The following is a 19926-nucleotide window of genomic DNA, read 5'->3' on the forward strand; positions in this document are numbered from 1 at the left end:
ACGAAATAGATCTTGTTATCTGTTTCTCTGTGTTTTTTTTTTTGTTTCTTCTGGGGGTTTCCATCATTCTGCCTTCCCCTTTACTCTTTATCAGAAGTATCCATATATATATATATATATATATATATATATATATATATATATATATATATATATATTCAGTTTTTATGCTACATTGCATTTTCGCCGTACGTAGATGTTTATTTTGTTTTGTTTTGGTTTTCTTTTTTTATCTCTGTATCTTGTCTCTACAGCGTGTCAAGAGAAAAAAAAGGGAATAATGGAGCACACACCCAGTACACAGGAATATATCGTCATTCTTGACGCCGGTTCTCAGTATGGTAAGGTAATTGACCGAAAAATTCGTGAATTGCGTGTAGAATCCCGTATCATGCCACTCAACACCCCTACCGAGACGCTTCGAAATGATAAATTAATTAAAGGTATTATAATCAGCGGAGGGCCAAGTTCCATACATGATGCCGATGCTCCAGTGTTTAATGAAGATCTCTTTGAAGTTGGAAAACCCCTTCTAGGGATATGCTATGGCATGCAGCTCCTCGCACGAGCCTTTGGTGGAAGTGTTGGACGAGCGGCTGTACGGGAGGATGGACAAGATATCATATCAGTGGATTCTACTTCTAAACTTTTTCATGGTCTTTCTTCCAAGGAAAAAGTATTACTTACACATGGTGATTCTATTACTGATCCAGGTCCTCATCTTGATGTCATTGCACGTAGCAGTGCCGAAATTATTGCAGCTGTACAACACCATGAACTTCCCCTATTTGGTGTACAGTTTCACCCAGAAGTAGAGCTTACAGAGAACGGTATGCAGATTTTTAAAAATTTCTTGTCTCTCTGTGAATGTCATTTTACCTTTACTATGGAAGATCGTGAAGAAGTGGCACTAAGAATGATTCGTGAACGAACTTCTAAAGGACAAAAAGTGCTTTGTCTTGCATCTGGTGGTGTGGACAGCACAGTTTGTGCAGTTCTTCTCCTCAAGGCGCTGGGTCCTGATCGTGTGGTCTGTGTACATATTGATCACGGATTCATGCGTCTCGGAGAAAGTGAAGAAGTTGTAGCCGCGTTGGAGAAAGCTGGAGTTCATGTGAATTTGGTTGACGCACGCGAACAATTTGCACAGGCGACAACAGAGATGCCAGCCAAGCGTAACCGTGAATCATATACAACAGGAAAGCTCTGTGAAGTAATAGATCCTGAGGAAAAACGTGTTATTATTGGCAATACTTTTATGACCGTTTGCGACGCTGTTATTAAAAATCTTCAACTTGATGTTAACAACCTGCTTCTTGCTCAAGGTACTTTGCGTCCTGATCTCATTGAATCCGGTTCATCATATGCCAGTAAGACAGCTGATGCTATCAAAACGCACCACAATGACACTGCTGTGGTTCGTCAACTGCGTGATGCTGGTCGAATCATTGAGCCACTATGTGATTACCATAAGGATGAAGTGCGGGAACTCGGTTTGAGGCTTGGAATTCCATCACATTTGGTGCAGCGACAACCATTCCCTGGACCTGGTCTCGCTATTCGCACGCTGTGCAGCAATGGTATACCCTATAAGGATGAATTCTATGATTTAACAGAGGAAATAGTGGGAAAAATATTTTCTGGAAAAAACAGTATGGATTTGGTACTGCCACTGCTTGATGACATCAAAAGTCTTGAACCTGCTTCTTGTCTGCTTCCACTACGCACCGTTGGAGTACAGGGAGACGGTCGAACATATGCGTATGCAGCTGCCATTTCCACTGGTAAATTTCCTCTAGAATCAGAGTGGAAACAACTCAGCAAATTGGCACTCACTATTCCAAAGGTTGCACATCATGTGAACCGTGTTGTGTTTATGTTTGGACCAAAACGTTCAGATTCACCACGTACAGCAACGAAGACGACACTTATCCCTTCAGTACTTGATAGGCTTCGCATTGCAGATGATGTGGTCAACCGTGCACTTATGAAGCACAACCTGGTTTGTCGTCTCAGTCAGGTTCCTGTTGTGCTACTGCCTCTCGGTTTTGAGGAGAAAGGTCAGTTTAGCATCGTGGTGCGTACCTTTCTCACGAATGACTTCATGACAGGTGTCCCGGCAATCCCTGGATCTTCTGTTATGCCAATTCCTGTATTGCAGGAAATTGTTACATCACTACAGGATCTGGATTTTGTGTCTCGCGTTATGTACGACCTTACGGCGAAACCACCTGGAACGACTGAGTGGGAATAAGCACAAGCGTTGTGCATACACTATATATATATATATATAGTGTGTGTGTGTGTTTAATTTTTCATTCTAGCACTACTTTTTTTTTCTGAATTAAGATAATGTAGATCCTTAAAAAAAAATTGTAAAAAGTAAAAAAAATAAAAGGGGTGGAGGTTTTTCCAAACAGTTTTTTTTTTACACCATTTTGGGTGTTATTTACCATGATTTTGTGATTTTTCACCTCTTTTGCAGAACAAGTGGAATACCAAGAGATGTTTGTATACATGTATGTGATGCTTCTCTTCTTTTCGTTGTTGTTTCTTTTTTTCTTTGGTCTACGGGGTGAGTTGCGTAAGTACGTAGCAATAGTCTGGTAATTTAGCTTTTATAGGTCTCCATTCTATACACCGGATATTTCTTCTTGTTTCGTTATTGACATACGATGGCTTGTGTTGTCGAGCACCACACCTCTGTTGTGGAAACGAGTGAGACAATTGCTAGTGTAATGAAAGAACCTGCGGAGTTACCACCCTTGCCACAAAATCATCATCCCCACAACCACCAGCCGCTGGAACATCTACAGAAGGAAGAGACAAGCGAGAAGAGGCGCTATACTTATACTGGGCGTAATGTATTCACCTTCTCCCATGCCTCCATACACCCTAATGCGGCTGCCGCGCGAGCCTTCCTTGACGCCCACGCCCCGCCGCCCCGCCCCGACATGGAGAGCCAGCGGGCCAGCGTCCAGCAGCACCACTTGGAGCGGCTGCATGCCTTTATAGAGCTGAACGAGCGTCGTAGTGCGATGGGCGACGAGGATCGTGTCGTGGGGCTGAAGTGTCTTGTGCGGCTGGCGGCCGAGACGGACCTCCGCCACGCCCGCCGCTGTCAATACCCGCTGGACGTCCAGCAGTTTATGCACCGCACGTGGCAGGCCCTCCTCCTGCAAGTTCACGCCCACTTCGACGCCGTCCCGACCATCGCCGACCGCATCCGCGAGGCGCTCGAGAACATCTCCGGCCTCGGCGTGTGGTTCACAGGCAACATGTCACTCCCGCTGCGCCGCCACGCCGTACGCATCCCGGCAGCGGACGGCACGATGCACGACGCCATCGCCATAGGCATAGCCGCATTCACGTACTCCTCATATGTCATGGAGGCACGGAGGCAGGCACAGGCCGCAACACTAGCAGAACTCGAAAGACTCTCCAGGAGACTTAATGTAAAGCTCTGCTTCCTACCACCACTGCTGCTGCCGGAGGAGGCCCCACAGGGCACTCGAGAGGCTACCCTCACTTGTAATAATGGTGCTTCTCAAAACGAGAAGCCGTAATGTAAGAATAGGGAAAGAGAAAGTAATGAAATATATATATATATATATATATATATATAAACTTAAATAAAAAAGAATAATATTGAGCGGAGGGGCAATCAGAGAGGTGTTTTTTTTTTTTTTGGTGTAAGTCTGCGTGTCTGTCTATGTCTTGCTATGTTTCGGTTTCATTGTGTTCTGTAATATTTAAAGAGACATGATCTGTGTTTTTCTGTATAGTCAATCCCTTCTGATCATCTGACGTCGTGAATAAATAATGAAGAAAAACTAAATAGGAGGAATACAGTGTATAAAAGAGGAGACGGATCGCTTTTTCAATTCCATATCCCTACTGAATTTTTTTGTTTTTTTTTTCTGTCGGCTGAGTCAAATTGGTAGAAAAATCTGAGACGTCGTTGGATTTAATTCCTCTTTCATGTAACATCCTAGGTAAAAATCAAGGTCACTCTTTTATTATTTTTTTTTTCGTTTTCTTTTATAGCTTTTTTTTTATTTCAATATTGGTCATAATTGTGTATTATTATTATTATTATTTATATTCGATTGTTATTACCTTGCTTGGGTTTTCTTTCTTTGTTATATTGCTTCGATTGCTGTCTTTCCATCACCTTCCATCATCATTGAGTGAAAAGTTTTTCGGCAAGATTGTCTTTTGAAGACCTGTGTCAAGGAGGACAGTCGAGAGAAGAAAAATACAAGGTCCTTCTATTTGTTTCTCTTTGAAGCAGTACAACGAAAAGAAAAGGGGGAAAAAAATAAATGAGGAAAAAAACGTTAAAAGAGGAGGAAAATCAAGAAATGAAGAAGCTCAACATGATAAAGAGAATAAAATATTCATCATTTGTACAGGGTGTTTTGGGGACATTTTCTCTTAAACTCCCTCCCTCTCTCTATTATTTAGATCGAAAGGCCCGCATTTATATACATTACTCCTCTATACGTGGCGTTCAAAGTATATATATATATATATATATTTATGTATTCCGTAATATTGTTTTAAAATTAATTATCATGTTTTTTTATATCTTATTTATCTACTTTTTCTCTTTCTTCACGCTTTTTTTTTGTTATAGTAGTTTTTTACACTCCCTTTCTTCGCTATTGCACTATATATTGTGGAAGTGCAATGTGCGTGTGGGGGTAGATTTTTTTCACTTGATTTTTCTGGGCGTTTCTTTTGTTTCTTTTTGCCCTCGTGTTATGGTTTGGATAGAAAAGAGAAATAAATGTGCGCTCGTCATACAACTCTTTTCTGCCTCGACATGTTTCATGTTTTTTTTTTTTTTTGCTCCATCCATTCATTCGCTAGTCGAAAACGGGACTTGCTGTACTTGTTCCATGCTCCCTCTTTGCTCTTCATTGGGAGAGGGTATTTATCTCTTATCCCCTCGGCACGCTCGAAATAAGAAAGGGGGGAAGAGGAATTTCGTCTAATATATATATATATATATATATATATATATATATATATATATATATATATATATAGAGAGAGAGAGAGAGAGAGAGAGAGAGCTTTATTTGTTTTACTCTGTATTTGCAGGGAGTATTTTTATCGCTCTCCCTTTTTATATATGTATACATATATTTCTTTGTGATTTTGTGGAGGGTGAAGAAAGGAAGAAGTGGTTGTTATATGCTTGCTTTTATTATTATTATTATTCTTATTATTATTATTATTATTATTATTATTATTAATTTTGACGTTCTCTTGATTTATTTTCCGCTATGGTTGCTTTTAATATGTAAAAAGGGGGAAAAAATATCTCTGGTTGTGCGTTTTTTCGTTTTGCTATGCGCTAACCTTTGAAAATCGCGATTTGGCGATCCCTTCTGCAGGAGCAATAGAAAGTGGGGACATTTTGGGGTAAAAGTGGGAAAGAGTGAGGAGAATCACCAAAATGAATCACAACCCGATTTAAATATATGATACAGAGTTGTTTTTCTCCCTTTTCACTTTAGTTTATTTGTGATAGAAAATAGAAATATGCAACATACAAATTTTCTACTCTACAGGACGTACACACCTTCAAGTAGGTATACATGCGGAAAAAAATATCTTGCAAATATTTTCTCTTTCTCTTTTTTGAGTACAGAGCTGCGTTTTTTTTTTATATGCCTTTATATTTCTCCGTATATTTATATTTTCGTATGTATGTTTGTATATGTTTCATTCTGTCAATTCTTCTTGTAAAAAAAAAATAATAATAATCTCTTACTTCTTGTTGCGGTACAAAAAAAAACTCTTTTTACATTGTTTTTGCTTTTTTTTTACTTTGGCTGCACTACTGTTTGCTTTTTCTTGAATATACGACGCTGTGACGTTGTATATCTACAACCTCATATCTACCAGAATACAAACACCTCCTACCAAATAAAAAATAATCGTAATTCTGGAAAGGAATGAAAGTAAAAGAAAAAAAAAGGAAAGAGAAATACGTGCACGGTACTACTAGAGGCGCAGCTGAGTGAGAAATCTTAGAAGACGAATTGACGTGGATGCAAGAAGCTTTCCCTTTTTAAATGCATTTTAAAGGGTTTCGGTGACGGTTAAACAGAAAAGGATAAAGTGTTGTATATCATGTCAAAAAAAAAAAAAAATGAGCCAATTACCTTTTTCTGTGTATGAACCTTCTCCCCTTTTTTTCTTTTTTTGTCCTTTGTGTGTATGTTTTTTCTTGTGTATTCGGTGTAGTGGCTGTACTTTTGGGAATTCATTCATTCATTCACTTTTTTTTCTACTGTGGTTAATTACATTTATGCAGAACCCCCTTCTGGAACTTATCAAACTGCTCTTACTGATGTAGCGAAGCAAATGGGGTTGATTCTTGTTCAGACGCATTTCATACAAACATGCACTTGCAGAGGGAAACATTGAAGGATTACACGCGCACATACATACACGTACGAAATGGCAACAATAATGCGTTTTGATTAGATTGTTTTTCTGTTTATTGCCTTTATTTCTCCTTATTTCGTTTGACTTTACGATTTTTTGTTGTTACCTTTTTATTGATGACCCTGAACTTTTTTCTTCTTGAGTGTTCAAGGGTCACTTCACTGCCTCTCTTAGTAATGTAAAAGGGGGAAAAAAAAGATGAGTGTAGTACAAAGATCTTTAAACGGGTTTAAGGGAAACTGTGAATAAAAGTTGGAATGAAATTGGTTAAATATGTTTTCTTTTACTTTTTTTTTTACTTCTTCCCCTTTTCCTTATAATTTCTTTTTCTTCTTCTTTAGATGGCTGTTAACAAGCAGCTGTAGAGAAATGGGTAAACTGTCAGTTGCGTAACTGTTAAAACGGTTTTTAACTCCTTTAGTTTGCTCTCGTGAAGTTACGCTGTTGTACTTTTTTTTTCTCCTTTTTCTTTCTTTTATTCTACATGTTGTGTACTAAAGTAGCCATGATCTCCCTGACTTCACTCTCACAACTGTGCGACTGTGCCAAGAGTCTGCTTGGAAGACAATTGCTGCTTCCCGTTGACGAGGAGTTTGTTCAGTCTCTGCACACATCAACGTTCTCTACTCCCTTTCATATAAATTACAGAAAGCTACTGACACGAACTCAACTTAACGAGTCCACTGCGTCGCCGGGCATCCCAAAACTTCTCTTTGCATACGCCGGAGATGCTGTTGTTTCTAGTCGTGAGGGGGAATTTATGGGGCCTCTTTGTTCACCTATGCGAAAGACACATGCAATGTTGTTGCAGTCTAATCAGTACTTTGTATCAGAAAAAAGCGATGGAACACGGGTGATTCTGGTATCTCATATTTGCCCAAAGTTTCCGTCTTGGACTTTACGCGACAGTAGCGGCATTTTAATGGACTCACTTCCCTTGGACGATGTTGTGACATTAGAAGAGTCCCGTCAGTTTTTATGCGATAATAACACACACCCGAGTGCTTCCCAAGAGGTGCAACTGTCGCATGCTGTGTTTCGCATGGAAGTTCAGAAAGAGAGTTCATCAAGTGAAGTTGAACTGTTTACGCTATATCCTCATAGAGAACATCAAACTGATGAAGTTTCAGAAAAAAATTGTTTGACTGCTGAAAGAAGGATAAGTACACGACATATGGCGTACTGTTTTGATCGTTCCATGGGCAAGGCGTATCTTCTTCTTGAAGAATATAAAGTTCCTTCTCTTCATTCTTTTGTTATTGATGCAGAGTTGATGGTTACAGTTAAAACTGAAACACATGAAAATGTTCGACTTCTTTTGGGTTGTTTCGACATTTACCGCTATACAGATTTAAAGGAAGGTATCCAGAATGATTTTCGTTTAACTCGTTGGTCCATGTCAAAACGGTATTCTGTTTTAAAGGATCTTATTATAGATCCTTTACATGTCTCAAAAAAATCGTCCTTTACAAAGCCATTATTGCATATTTTTGCAAAAGAAATGCTTCCACTTGAACGCTTTGGTGAATGTATCTCCAATCTGCAGCGCCATGAAATCAATGATGGTACGAGTGGTGTGGTGTATTATTACAAGAGACCTTGTGGGGTAACGAAGAGTGATGGTTTTATTTTTACACCAGAGAAGTTTGACATTGTTCAGGGTGCGAGCAAAGATCAGTTAAAGTGGAAGTGGCCTTCCATGCTCTCAGTAGATTGGAGTCTTACTGGTATAGAAGGTCGTAAGAATGAATATGTGGTTGATATGTTTTTTCGAAAGCGGCGTTTTGGTCATCGACCTGACAGTGTAGGTAGGGTACGTCTTTCATCCGCCATGGCGTTTTTAAATCCGCTTTCATTGTCAATTCCTACAACATATTCTGTCATTGCTGAGTGCGTGTTTGATCGTGACCAGAATTCTTGGTCCATTGAACGTATTCGCAGTGATAAATGTGAACCTAACTCTGTAGTCACCATTATTTCTGTACTAGAGAGTCTTGTGGAAGACATTAACCTCGGCGTACTTGTAGATATTATTGGTATGGGAGACACTTTGCACACTGAATGCGTTCAACATCTCCAGAGGACTGTGCATGAAGGTTCTGGGGAAGAGAAAGAGAAGGAGAATAAAAATATGCTACAAGTTGGTTTATTACGGTCTATGCCTGAGAAGAAGTTCTGTCAGTTAACACTTCGAGCTACACAATTGCAAACACAGGGTGAACATGAAATTCATCTTTACTGGGCTGTGCGTCTTTTGGGTGAAAAACAACATATTCCATGTGTTCATTGTAAGGTAAGCGAATGTATGGGTTTGGGTTTTGCTTGTCCTGTAGAAAATAAGACATCCAAACTTATAGAGAATTTGTATATTGCATTGGCGAATGCAGGGGGGAGCTACGCGTGGTCAGATTTTACAGTCAGTGCTGTTTTTGATGGTTCTGTAGGACGTTGGAGAATTGTTTCTCTACAACCTAATGGGGATAACCGAAAATCTACATGTGTTGGTGTAATTCAACACCTTCAGTGGCTTCTTTTTTTTGGTAATAAAGATGAAAGGGCTTCCAATTCACATTCAAAGGAAGAAAATGTACAGAATAGTGGAGAATCGAAAATTGATTCGATTGTAGAAAGGACAAATCTTCACTATGCCAGCAAGGTGAAGGAGTTGTCTACTGGAAAAGGCCGTAGTGTCTTAAGACAATTTAATAACTGGATTAAAAGTCTCCTAATTACTACTTCGGTATCTTATGTTAAACTAAACAGTGATAATCAGACTTTCTCTGACCGTCTTGCAGTGGCTGACCTTTGCTGTGGACGTGGTGGTGATCTTTTTAAGTGGAGAGCACACAAACCCAGAGTACTTTTTATGACAGATTCTTGTTTAGAAGCTGTTGCCGAGGCGGCGGCACGTTATTGTGTTTCAAAAGGTTTGAGTTTGAAAGTCACACCACAAGATGATAAAATTGGTGTTCCTGCTTATTTTTGTGTGTGTGATGTTTTCGATAAGAATGGTGCACTTGATGTCCAGCTTAATGAGTTCTTTCAAAAACATTTACAGGAACGACGTCTGGACATTATTTCCTGTCAATTTTCTATCCACTACGGTTGTAGCACGGAAGAGCGTGTGTGTACATTTCTCCGTGCCGTATCCATAGCATTGCGCTCAGGGGGTGTTTTTGTTGGAACGACAGTGAATGATACGGAGTTGCTTCGTCGAGTGCGTGAATATGGTTCTGAATTTGGTAACGATGTGTACCAAGTAAAGTTCTCTTCAGATGCAACTCAAGGCACCTCATTTGGTGTAGAGTATTTTGTATCCATTGAAAGGAGTGTAAGTGAGCTTCCTGAGTATATAGTTCCATGGGATCACTTTGTAACCCTTTGCAAGTCTTTTGGCCTTCAGTTGGTGGAATCATCTGGTTTTCTAGAGTACGGTGAACTACACTACAACTCTCCGCTGGGTCAGGAGTTGCGTGACTCTGCAGGTGGAAATGGGAAGCGCGATTCAGATGGTCACATTTTGATTCAATTGTCACCAGAAGAAAAGGAGGTAGCGGGGTTGTTCCGAACATTTTTATTTGTTAAAAGCTGATTAAAAAGGAATGCTGCACGCGTATATTATTTTTGTTGTTGTAACTATTCTTATATACATAATTATATACGTAATTATATAAATATACATGTATTACTGTTCTTTAATGGTAGGTCTGATTTTCCTTTTGCTTTAATTGATTGTAATTTACTTTTTTTTCTTTCTTTCTTCTTTTCTTTACTTATTTATTTATCCTTGAAATAGTTCTGTTTCTTTTTTTTTTCTACGGGGATTAAAATAAATCGTACCGCTGCAATGTTTGGTTTTTCTAATAACATGAACGACATGATGAACGCCCTGTTTTCTGACAGCGCTGGTGATTTTGGGTTTGAATCTCGTAGTCGAAGGCCTAAGACAGTTTCTCTTGCTTTGCCTGTTACTCTCAGTGATCTTTATAATGGAAAAATAATTGAAGTTGCACGTTCAAGAAAAGACCCGTGCATCGCTTGTGACGGAAGAGGTTTTAAAGGGAAGCGCAGTGGCACATGTCAGGCGTGTCGTGGGAGCGGGGCTCGAGTCATTGTGCGTCAAATGGGAATGATGATGCAACAGATGACTGTTACATGTGATGTCTGTGGTGGTGAGGGCCGAAAGATTGATCCAAGAGATGCATGCAGCGTATGTCAAGGACAACGAACAATTCAGACGGAGTCACCTTTAAGTATTGAAGTTGAGCGTGGTATGCACCATCACGAGGAATTTGTCTTTAAAGGCGAGGGTGATTGGCACCCAGAGACGGGGGTACGTGGTGATATTGTGATTGTCTTGGAACAAGTAAAAGATGAACAGTTCGTCCGTGACGGTGATGATCTTCACTTGACTCACACTATAACCCTGGCAGAATCCTTGTGTGGTTTTCAGTTCGTTTTAAAGCACTTAGATGGTAGAGAGTTGATAGTGCGTCGTGAGCGTGGGGAAATTACAAAGCCTGGTGAAGTGAAGATTGTGGTTGGTGAGGGGATGCCATTATTACAGCGACCTGGAAATTGTGGTGATCTTGTGATTACCTTCAATGTTAAGTTCCCAGCGAGGCTGGAGGAGAGCCAGGTTCATCTCTTGGAGTTGGGGTTACCCCCTCCGAAGAGTGTTGACCTCCATAAACACGATGATGCAGAGGAGTGCTACGTCTCTAGAGAGGAACTGGATAATCTCCGTCATGAACTGAAGGATGATATGAGGGAAGCTGGTCCAAGCGTGGGGTGTGCTGCTCAATAAACAGTAATCAAATTTCCTTCTATTATTTATTTTTGTAATTATTATTGACTGAACTCTCTTTCTTTCTCTATCTATCTGTCCCTTATATATATATATATATATATATATATATATATATATATATATATATATATATAATACTAATTTTCTCTCCTGTGTGGCTTCGCGTTTTTATCGCTTTCGTAAACATCATGTGTTGTTGGCTTCTCTTCATTTTTTTTTATTTTTCTATCCCACCTATACTACCTCTCTGCACTGATGTGACACTGTTCACCCTATAAAAGCGTAGGATGCCACCAGCTCCACGTGGTACAGTGGGGGTATCTAAGAGGTACATGGGCGGAAATATCCCTCGACTCATGCAGCGGCACCGATACCTCCTGGAAGAATTAGGAGATGATTCTTGCGATTTTCTTTGTGGTGGAACCCGTGTTTTATACGTTGATGACCTCAACCGGCTCTGTGATACGACATATAGAGACATGATATCTCAACGTCTCTCTTTGGAAAAGTTACGATGTAGTGCCTCTGGATGTAGGATTGCTCTTTTGTTTCTATCTGGGTCGCTCGATCCGCGACCAGATGTTTTATTATGGCTTAATATTCATTGTACTGTGGAGTTAAACTGTTTGGTTATGCTTTGCTGGACGGAAGAAGAATGTGCAAGCTATTTGGAGGGTTTGGCAGATTCTTCCTTGGGGTTCGTAAACTATCGCGTGTCTCGAAAAAAAGAGAGCACACCAATTCCAGTACTCATTGATGCCTTCACTCAAACACCACAGTTAATGTCACGCAACGATGTTGTTCGTGCTGCACACCGCTTTGGCTCACCAGCAAAATTGTTCACAGCTACCTCTGAAGATTTGGCAGCTCTTCCAGGGTTTGGGCAAAAGAAAGCTGAAAGACTCTTCGCGGTACTTAATGCGTCCTTTCAAACTTCTCGACGATTGGTCTCCGATGTTTTGCCAATCCAAACCACATCAAGCGGTGTTGATAAGGTTGATAGAGAGCCAGTGAGGCTCCCTGCACAGGAAAAAATGTTCCACGTCCTTCACCAATTAAGAGATCGTGAGATGGACGAAGTGACAGACGAATAAATTTCTTGTGTGTACATTAATTGAGCAATATGATGTTTTTTTTCTTTCATATTTGTTGACTTTCGTGTATTTTGTTGTTGTTGTGGCAACGATTTCTCTTTCTTTCTCTCTCTTCCTATCCCTCTTTGTTTTATTTTTTCATTTTTATTTGGGTTGGTGGAGCACAACAGAGGGGAGTATTATACACAACCAAGCGTAGACCGATAAATAGTTTACTGGGTCTTTTTTTGTTTTTTTTTTTCTTTGTAGGACGAGTATAGTGCCAAAGGGGAGTAAAACATAGAAGAGTAAAGGAAAAAATTCGTATTTTTCTTCTTTATAACTTTTTTTTCCTTTTTGGTGCCTCTCTTTAACTTGGTTCTTGCCTAGTCATTATGTCCAAGGATATCGGGGCTCTTGTACGAGACGATTTGGCTCTGTTACCAGAACGAACGAAAGATATTATTGAGCAACTGGTTTTATTGCGCTATGAATGTGCTAGTTGCCTGAATATAATTCGTCATGACGTGGCCGTGTGGTCATGTGATGATTGTTTTCGTATTTTTCACTTATATTGCATAAAAAAATGGGCTAAACAAGGGGAGAGTGGTGATGGATTATCTTTTCGTTGTCCACATTGTCAGAAAACACACTCTTCTGTATCAAAATATCTTTGTTTTTGTGATAAAATGCGTGATCCGCCGTATGATCCACACATTACGCCACATAGCTGTGGTCAGACTTGTGGTAAAGTAAGACCTTTCTGTCAACATCCGTGTTCATCGCAGTGTCATCCTGGACCTTGTCCTGATTGTTCTGCCATTGCTGGTCCTCGTTCATGCAATTGTGGTGCAACAACTTACACTTGGCGTTGTGGTAATCCAGATCCCCAAAAAACATGCCAGGGTATTTGTTCCAAAGAGCTTAATTGTGGTAAACATAAGTGCGAACGAACTTGTCATTTAGGTCCTTGTTATCCTTGTTCTGAGAAGGTGCGAGTAGCATGCCACTGTTCTTCAGAAACTAGTGAACTTCTTTGTCCTAATTCATCCTTTTCTTGCGGAAAGGTTTGTGGGAAAAAACTACGTTGTGGTATTCATTTCTGTGATTTAGAATGTCATTCTGGTACTTGTCCACCGTGCAGTAGAGATCAATTGGTTGTCTCTACATGTCCTTGTGGTACAATGCCTTTAACGATAGAACGTCTGCGATGTGATGATCCAATTCCTACTTGCACCAATGTATGTGGTCGTCTTTTGGATTGTGGACGTCATGCCTGTGAAAAATTGTGCCACGATGGAGTTTGTGAACCTTGCAAACATCGTTCACTTACTAGATGTTTGTGTGGATTAACGCAAGTTTCTCTTCCGTGTAAGGAGCAAGATGGGTTTCGTTGTGAAAAAGTTTGCAAAACGAAGTTATCTTGTGGGAAGCATGAATGTCGTGAAATGTGTTGTTCTGCTCGCAAGAAACCAAATGATGTTAAACATAAGTGTAATCGTATCTGTAATAGGAAATTAGCATGTGGTCATGAGTGTCTTGAGCCGTGCCATCGTGGCTTGTGTCCTTCCTGTGCCCATTTGGTACCAGAGATCCTTAAATGTCGATGTGGAGCAGAGGTGTTGATGCCACCGCAACCGTGTGGAACTCCCCAACCACGATGTAATCGTCCTTGTACCATTGTGCCACCTTGTAATCATCCTCCCTCTAAACATTCTTGTCACTATGGTGATTGTCCTCCATGTATGTTTCCTGTTAAGATGATGTGCGCTGGGGGACACACTATGGTGGGTAATGTTCCTTGTAGTGCTGAGTTTGCTTCTTGCAAGAAGAAATGTGGCAAGTTATTAGCTTGTGGTCATGAATGCATACGAATGTGTCATCCTGGTCTTTGTATTGATGAGTCTCATGTATGTGTTCAAATATGCGGAAGGATTCATGATGAGTGTGGTCATGCTTGTAAAGCAAAATGTCACTTTTCGCAGGAATGCTCGCAATGTCAGGAAGTTGTGGAACGTCGTTGTGAATGTGGGAGGAAAGCTGAACATGTTCCATGCAAAAAATTTTTGAAATTTATAAACGAACACCCCGAGGAAAATTTTGATTTGAAGTGTAATGCAGATTGTCTTTTTGAGCAACGTCTTCAAATATTAGCTAGTCGAATAAAGACACCAGTTCCTTCCTCAATAAGATACTCTATCTCCTTATGGTCATTTGCAATACAAAACTCCAAATGGATTCGAGCAATAGAAGAGCAGCTATACAATTTCATAAAGAGTGATTCCTCTATGAAGTGTATGAAGCCTATGCCTGCGGAAAAACGTGCAATTGTCCATTCACTTTGTCACTACTATCACGTTCGATCAGAAGCTGTGGATTCTGAACCCAATCGATCATGTATTCTTACAAAAACACCAATGACTCGTATTCCTGTTCCTTTACTAAGTGAGGCAATTAATGAACCGGATAGATATAACCCAGTCACATTTATAAAGGAGATAACTGAAAGTGATGATATGTTTTGTAAACGTGTTATCGTCATGAAAGGCCAAAATGCGAACATTGTATCAGTGTCTAGATCATTACAAGACTATGCGGGTGATTTTGTCTGTGAAGCGGAAGAAATACTCTCAAATGATTTAAAGCAGTTAAGTACATTTTTTATTAATGAGGGCAAGCGTCAGCAAGCATATTGTCATCTTCGTGCTATCAACCCCCCATTTGATTTCTTTATTCCAACTATTTCCAATGATAGAGGATTTAAAGAAACGAGACCTCCATCATTGAAGTCATGGGTCAAAACAGTTTCATCTAAGTGAATGAATAATTATTAAAACGTATAAAAAATTACATTATGACGTTTGAGAGTCTTTTTTTTCTTCTCCTGTGTCTCTGTCTATATGCTTGATGGTGGTTGTGGTGGGAAACCGATGGCAGAGAAGGTCGATACGTTTCTTGATGCTGTTGTAGTGTGAAACGTTCCTCCCATGTTAAAATTATCTAATAAATACATAATTATTGATTTTTTTTCTTCTAGAGGCTTGTTTCTTTTTCATTTGTTTTTTTTTTCCGCATATATATATATATATATATATATATATATATGTATATATATATATATTACTAGGAGAGGGTGAATGGAGGCAAGCAATGAATCATTTATTTGACAGTGATGATGACGTCCATGATAGACCTCCTGTCAAGGCTGCTTCACAGGAGCCATTGGGCATGTGGCAACCAACGCCAATTCCATGGGAAGAGGAGTGTGCTTCCATTGCGTCCAATGTCGTGAATATTGGCGGGGCGGTTGTACATATTCCAACAAGTGGAATTACCGTTCCTCAATCACTAGAGGCGAATAAAGTGGTCAGGCCACTGCCATCCCTTGTTCCTCCAGATGAATTGTCACCTGCAAAAATAAAACTTACAAAATCCCAAACTGATACTAAAGAACATGAACATATGTTCGATTCTGCACAGCAGTATCAAGCGTTACAGGTTTCCAACATCAAGTCACTAATCACATTAACGGCGGAAGTTACAGTCGCACTACCGGATTTGCCGCCTCCACCTGAGCAAAAGATTCCGCTTCAAGGGAATCCACCTGAAATAAAGGTTTTACCGCATACTGAAACAGGAGGAGTAATGGAATCATCCTCTTCCAAGGGTGATCAGAATCCTTGGGATGCTTTTTTAGGTCTTAAAAAGAACACTGAAGAGTCTGTAACACGGATGAAATGTTTTTATGATCAGATGGTAAAGCTACAACTGACACATGGACAAGAAGCTGCATCTTATCGTGATACTTCTGAGTCTATTATTAACCAGCAGCGTAAACAAATAGATGTTTTGACCTCTGATTACAAAGACGCCTTGTCAAATAATGAAAGTTTGAAGAGTCTTCTAAAGAAAAAAGCACTGGAACTTATGGAGTATCAGAAAATAAACCATGATCTTAATATCCGCCTTAAGGACGCAGAAGAACGTTGTGCTCATTGTTGAAGATCGCGCTTTAATTGCCGAGAAAGGTCGAACTATTCTTGAAATACGACTAAGGGAATTGGAAGTGCTACTGGAACACACAACACAAGTAATAAATGAGTTACGTGAGCGCCTAAACTCTTATGATAGGGACAGAGAGAGGATATTACAGGAACATCGTGAAGCATATGAGGAGAATCGAAGAGATATTATCAACTTTTATAATGAACGAGAGAAACTAATGTTACATGATTTTAACGATTCATTAAAGAAATTTCAAGAAGCTATGAATGATACGATAAAAGTACGTGAGGAACGTCTGTCAAAAACTTGGTCAGATATGATTTTTGATTATCAAAAGCGACATGATAATATCGTAAAGGAATTAGATGTTTTGCGAGAAAATGAGGAGAAGAAATACCAAGCGAGGATTGTTCGCATTGAACAGGAGAAGGAGCGATGGTATGGTCAATATCGAAAGGAGATGGATCTTCTTGAAGAACGGCATAAGGAAAGAGAGCAACATCTATTAGCAGATATTGAGCGGAGAGAGAGAGAGAACTTGGTGAACGAGAGCAAAAAATGCGTTTGTTACGTCTCCAAGAGGAGCAAGAAGCGAAGGTAGCATTATTAGCCAAAGAGAATGAACTGAAGGCATATTACCAGAAGATTACAGAAGAGATTCGTACTTCATTTGAAAAGGGGCGTGATAAACTTTCTGCCTCTTTTCGAGACCAGATACAGGAACTATCCCAACTGCACCTTAATAACCCAAGAGAACTTGAACGACTCCACCGTGAAAAAGAGCGTGGGAATGGCGCAGCGATACCGTGTAGCAAGTTGTGAAGTTGATGACTGAAAGGGGGATCTGGAACTTCGTGGAGTTTCTCTTCAAACACAGTCTTCATTACTATCGAAATTTGATGCAATTGAGATTCTTCAGCGTGAGCGTGCTGAAAAAACCCGAGCTGCCTTCCAAAACTCTACACAGTAGAGGTTTCGTTTCGTATATTGCTTTGGGTTTTTTTTTATTTTTCTTTTTTTAAATATTCACCATTTGTTTGACTTTTTTTGTAGTGTGTACAAATGTCTCTGTCTTTACAGCTGAACGCACAAACATATTTTGCACAATTATTGTGACTATTATTTAATTAAGACATTTTTTTTCTCTTCTAAAGTTATTGACAAGTATGTGGCGTCATCTTCTTCGACGTCTTGATATTGTACTGCACCCTGAGTTGCGAAGAGAAGTGGTAACTATGAAGCCAATCCACGGTATTTTTTGCTCCTCAGGTAGCGATGGAATTGATGAAGGTGAACTGCTATGCTGCGTTCCTTTTTTTAATACTATTGCAACAAATATAGCCGTTGCTTCTCCGTGGGGCACAGAGTTGATGCGTGCAATTTCTTCTTATAGTGTTATGGCGGAAGGTGTTCAGGTTGATTACTCCAAAGAAAGTGCTATTACAACAGTATTTTGTGCTCTTGTCATGCTGTATGGAAATAATGCTCTCAGTGATTATCTCCAATGGATCTCCCTTGAAAAGGGCGACAGGGATGAGATACGGCGCAAATTGGGTGATGATGGATATGCTAGACTCCAAACCATTGAAAAGCTAAACAACTCTATAATACTTGCTCTATGCAAAGACGCTGTAAAGATTGGCTCTGAGGTGCCAGTTGAAGTAATGGATAAAGCGCACAAAATTTGTAGTAGCCGATGTGTAGATGTTCCGCGCTCTCATAAAATTTTTGGTGGACCGTCATTAGTACCATTTCTTGATCTTATTAATCACTCAGAGAAGGAACCTAATGTTGCTGTATACATTGGCACAGTGAGCTCATTGAGGGATGCCTTATGTGAATCAAAAAAATTGACTAAAGATGTTTTCGAGAAGGTTAACATTGGTCGATGCCCTTTTTTTGTTATTGTTAGGGCTGCGAAAGATATTGCTGCAGGGGAAGAATTACACTATCAGTATGTTGATGCTATTTCTGATTCTGCTCAAGATTTGTTGTTTTGGGTTTCCCGATTCCAATTCTGTCCTTAAATTTCATTGGTTTTCATACATACCGTCAGCCTCATATGGGTTTTGTATACCCCTCTCTTTCTTTCTTTCTTTCTTTTTGTGATTATTTCTACGTTCTTATGCTTCTTCTTTTATTTTTTGTGTTAACGTTCAACATTTTTAATTCACAAAAGTTACATTATGGTTGATGACACTCGGCCGATTTTCTACTTTTGGGACTCTATTTTCCAAAATTTAACACCAAAAAGTTACACAAGAAGAGTCTCAAAGGAATTAAAAGCGAAACGGGCAACAAAGTCAATATTTCGTTGTGCAAATTCTGAATGCCTTCCATCGAGGTTTTGGTTCTGCCGTACACCTCAGAGTGTACAAAAAGGAATAAGCTTGAGAGCCCCACGAAAAAGGACAAAAAAGGTACACTTTTCGGATGATGTCCATGTTATTTTCATCGATCGTCCAAACCGTTTGGTTTTTTAAGGCGCCATGAAGTATCTGCGCCATCCACTGTAGGCGGTCATGTTACGTGGTCAGGTCATTTTTTTTTTTTTCATTTTTAAAAAAATGGGATAAAACTGACACTTCTGTCAAGAGTGAAAGTTGCAATGGATTTAATGCTGGGAAAGGGTAGGTTAACACAGTAGGGTACATTGAGGTTGTATATTATTCATCTGAAAGATTACCCTTTCCTATATTCTCCTTAACACTGCAGTTGCAACTCCAAGATGGTATTTGCACCTTTTTTTTCTCCTTCTGCCGCTTGTAGAACGGTTCGGGACAGTAGGCGTTAGAAACCTCTTGCAAAGTTATTGCCATGGAAATAGGGGCACATCAGTTTACTTTGATGTTTTCAGAGTTTAAATCACATGTATACTTGTTATTGGAATCCTTTTGATTGCTGGAGATGTTCTCAAGAGGAGTAGCTAGTTTTTTTTTCTTTTTTGCTCGGGTGAGAGGAATATGGGTCTAGGTTCCTCTCATTCCAACCTCTTCTTTTTTCTGATGAAGTCGACTTGGTTCTCTTCAGTTAAACTTTTTTTTCTTTCCATTGATTATTGCGATTGTGTTTAGATTTGAAAGAAAAAAAATGTAATGAGACATTGCCAAACAACTTACTTGACCCTTAAAGCCTCCGCACTAATATAATATATTATCCATCTCTATTATAGCTCGCTGTATCTCGCTTTTTTTCTTCTTCTTTCTATAGGATTATTGAAAAACGTTTTCATTGGAACTACTATTTTGGAAGTACAAGATATACAATGGGTGGCAAAAATTCCAACTCACCTGCAGTGACAATTGTCATTGACCCACCTGACACCCCAGCAAATTTTCTTGGATATAATGTCTTGTGCTCTTCACTCGATAGCGACTACCTAATGCAGCCGATTAATGAGGCTGAATACGATAGTGAAACTCAGGCATGTGTTGACATCAAAAGCGGTAAGCGCAGTTCATTCTATGACCACTACACGCAAAAACCCACATTAAAGAAGGGACTTGATGTGGGACCAGAATCTCCGCTACCACCACCGCGGCCTCTGTCGGACGGAGATAAACTGGCACCACC

At 39.7% G+C, this 19926-nt stretch overlaps 10 protein-coding genes across 10 annotated transcripts; all 10 read left to right on the forward strand.

Moving 5' to 3' along the window:
- Positions 1–280: 280 nt before the first annotated feature.
- LSM04_003044 (NAD/GMP synthase) lies at positions 281–2254 on the forward strand (the record flags this gene model as incomplete). Its single annotated transcript, XM_067330820.1, has 1 exon — positions 281–2254. One exon carries the CDS (start codon positions 281–283, stop codon positions 2252–2254), a length of 1974 nt encoding a protein of 657 aa, XP_067194083.1.
- Positions 2255–2675: 421 nt separating this feature from the next.
- LSM04_005305 (uncharacterized protein) lies at positions 2676–3566 on the forward strand (the record flags this gene model as incomplete). The annotated part of the gene is made up of 1 exon (XM_067330821.1): positions 2676–3566. The coding sequence occupies one exon, from the start codon at positions 2676–2678 to the stop codon at positions 3564–3566; it is 891 nt and encodes a 296-aa protein (XP_067194108.1).
- A 3404-nt stretch (positions 3567–6970) lies between these two features.
- On the forward strand, positions 6971–10057 carry LSM04_000048 (mRNA (guanine-N(7))-methyltransferase domain; the record flags this gene model as incomplete). Its single annotated transcript, XM_067330822.1, has 1 exon — positions 6971–10057. The coding sequence occupies one exon, from the start codon at positions 6971–6973 to the stop codon at positions 10055–10057; it is 3087 nt and encodes a 1028-aa protein (XP_067194047.1).
- A 255-nt stretch (positions 10058–10312) lies between these two features.
- LSM04_004941 (Heat shock protein DnaJ) lies at positions 10313–11272 on the forward strand (the record flags this gene model as incomplete). The annotated part of the gene is made up of 1 exon (XM_067330823.1): positions 10313–11272. The coding sequence occupies one exon, from the start codon at positions 10313–10315 to the stop codon at positions 11270–11272; it is 960 nt and encodes a 319-aa protein (XP_067194102.1).
- Positions 11273–11562: 290 nt separating this feature from the next.
- On the forward strand, positions 11563–12369 carry LSM04_005776 (ERCC1/RAD10/SWI10 family; the record flags this gene model as incomplete). Its single annotated transcript, XM_067330824.1, has 1 exon — positions 11563–12369. The coding sequence occupies one exon, from the start codon at positions 11563–11565 to the stop codon at positions 12367–12369; it is 807 nt and encodes a 268-aa protein (XP_067194111.1).
- Positions 12370–12743: 374 nt separating this feature from the next.
- On the forward strand, positions 12744–15167 carry LSM04_008763 (zinc finger protein; the record flags this gene model as incomplete). Its single annotated transcript, XM_067330825.1, has 1 exon — positions 12744–15167. One exon carries the CDS (start codon positions 12744–12746, stop codon positions 15165–15167), a length of 2424 nt encoding a protein of 807 aa, XP_067194131.1.
- Positions 15168–15498: 331 nt separating this feature from the next.
- On the forward strand, positions 15499–16350 carry LSM04_008932 (uncharacterized protein; the record flags this gene model as incomplete). Its single annotated transcript, XM_067330826.1, has 1 exon — positions 15499–16350. The coding sequence occupies one exon, from the start codon at positions 15499–15501 to the stop codon at positions 16348–16350; it is 852 nt and encodes a 283-aa protein (XP_067194133.1).
- Positions 16351–16570: 220 nt separating this feature from the next.
- Positions 16571–17323, forward strand: LSM04_001742 (uncharacterized protein; the record flags this gene model as incomplete). The annotated part of the gene is made up of 2 exons (XM_067330827.1): positions 16571–16894; positions 17192–17323. 2 exons carry the CDS (start codon positions 16571–16573, stop codon positions 17321–17323), a joined length of 456 nt encoding a protein of 151 aa, XP_067194067.1.
- A 196-nt stretch (positions 17324–17519) lies between these two features.
- On the forward strand, positions 17520–18380 carry LSM04_007276 (SET domain; the record flags this gene model as incomplete). Its single annotated transcript, XM_067330829.1, has 1 exon — positions 17520–18380. One exon carries the CDS (start codon positions 17520–17522, stop codon positions 18378–18380), a length of 861 nt encoding a protein of 286 aa, XP_067194122.1.
- Positions 18381–19618: 1238 nt separating this feature from the next.
- On the forward strand, positions 19619–19926 carry LSM04_001382 (uncharacterized protein; the record flags this gene model as incomplete). The annotated part of the gene is made up of 1 exon (XM_067330830.1): positions 19619–19926. A coding segment is annotated over one exon (308 nt), but the record flags the coding sequence as incomplete, so codon positions are not given.

Source organism: Trypanosoma melophagium, assembly GCF_022059095.1.
Source record: "Trypanosoma melophagium isolate St. Kilda chromosome Unknown ctg13segment2, whole genome shotgun sequence".
Lineage (NCBI taxonomy): Eukaryota > Euglenozoa > Kinetoplastea > Trypanosomatida > Trypanosomatidae > Trypanosoma > Trypanosoma melophagium.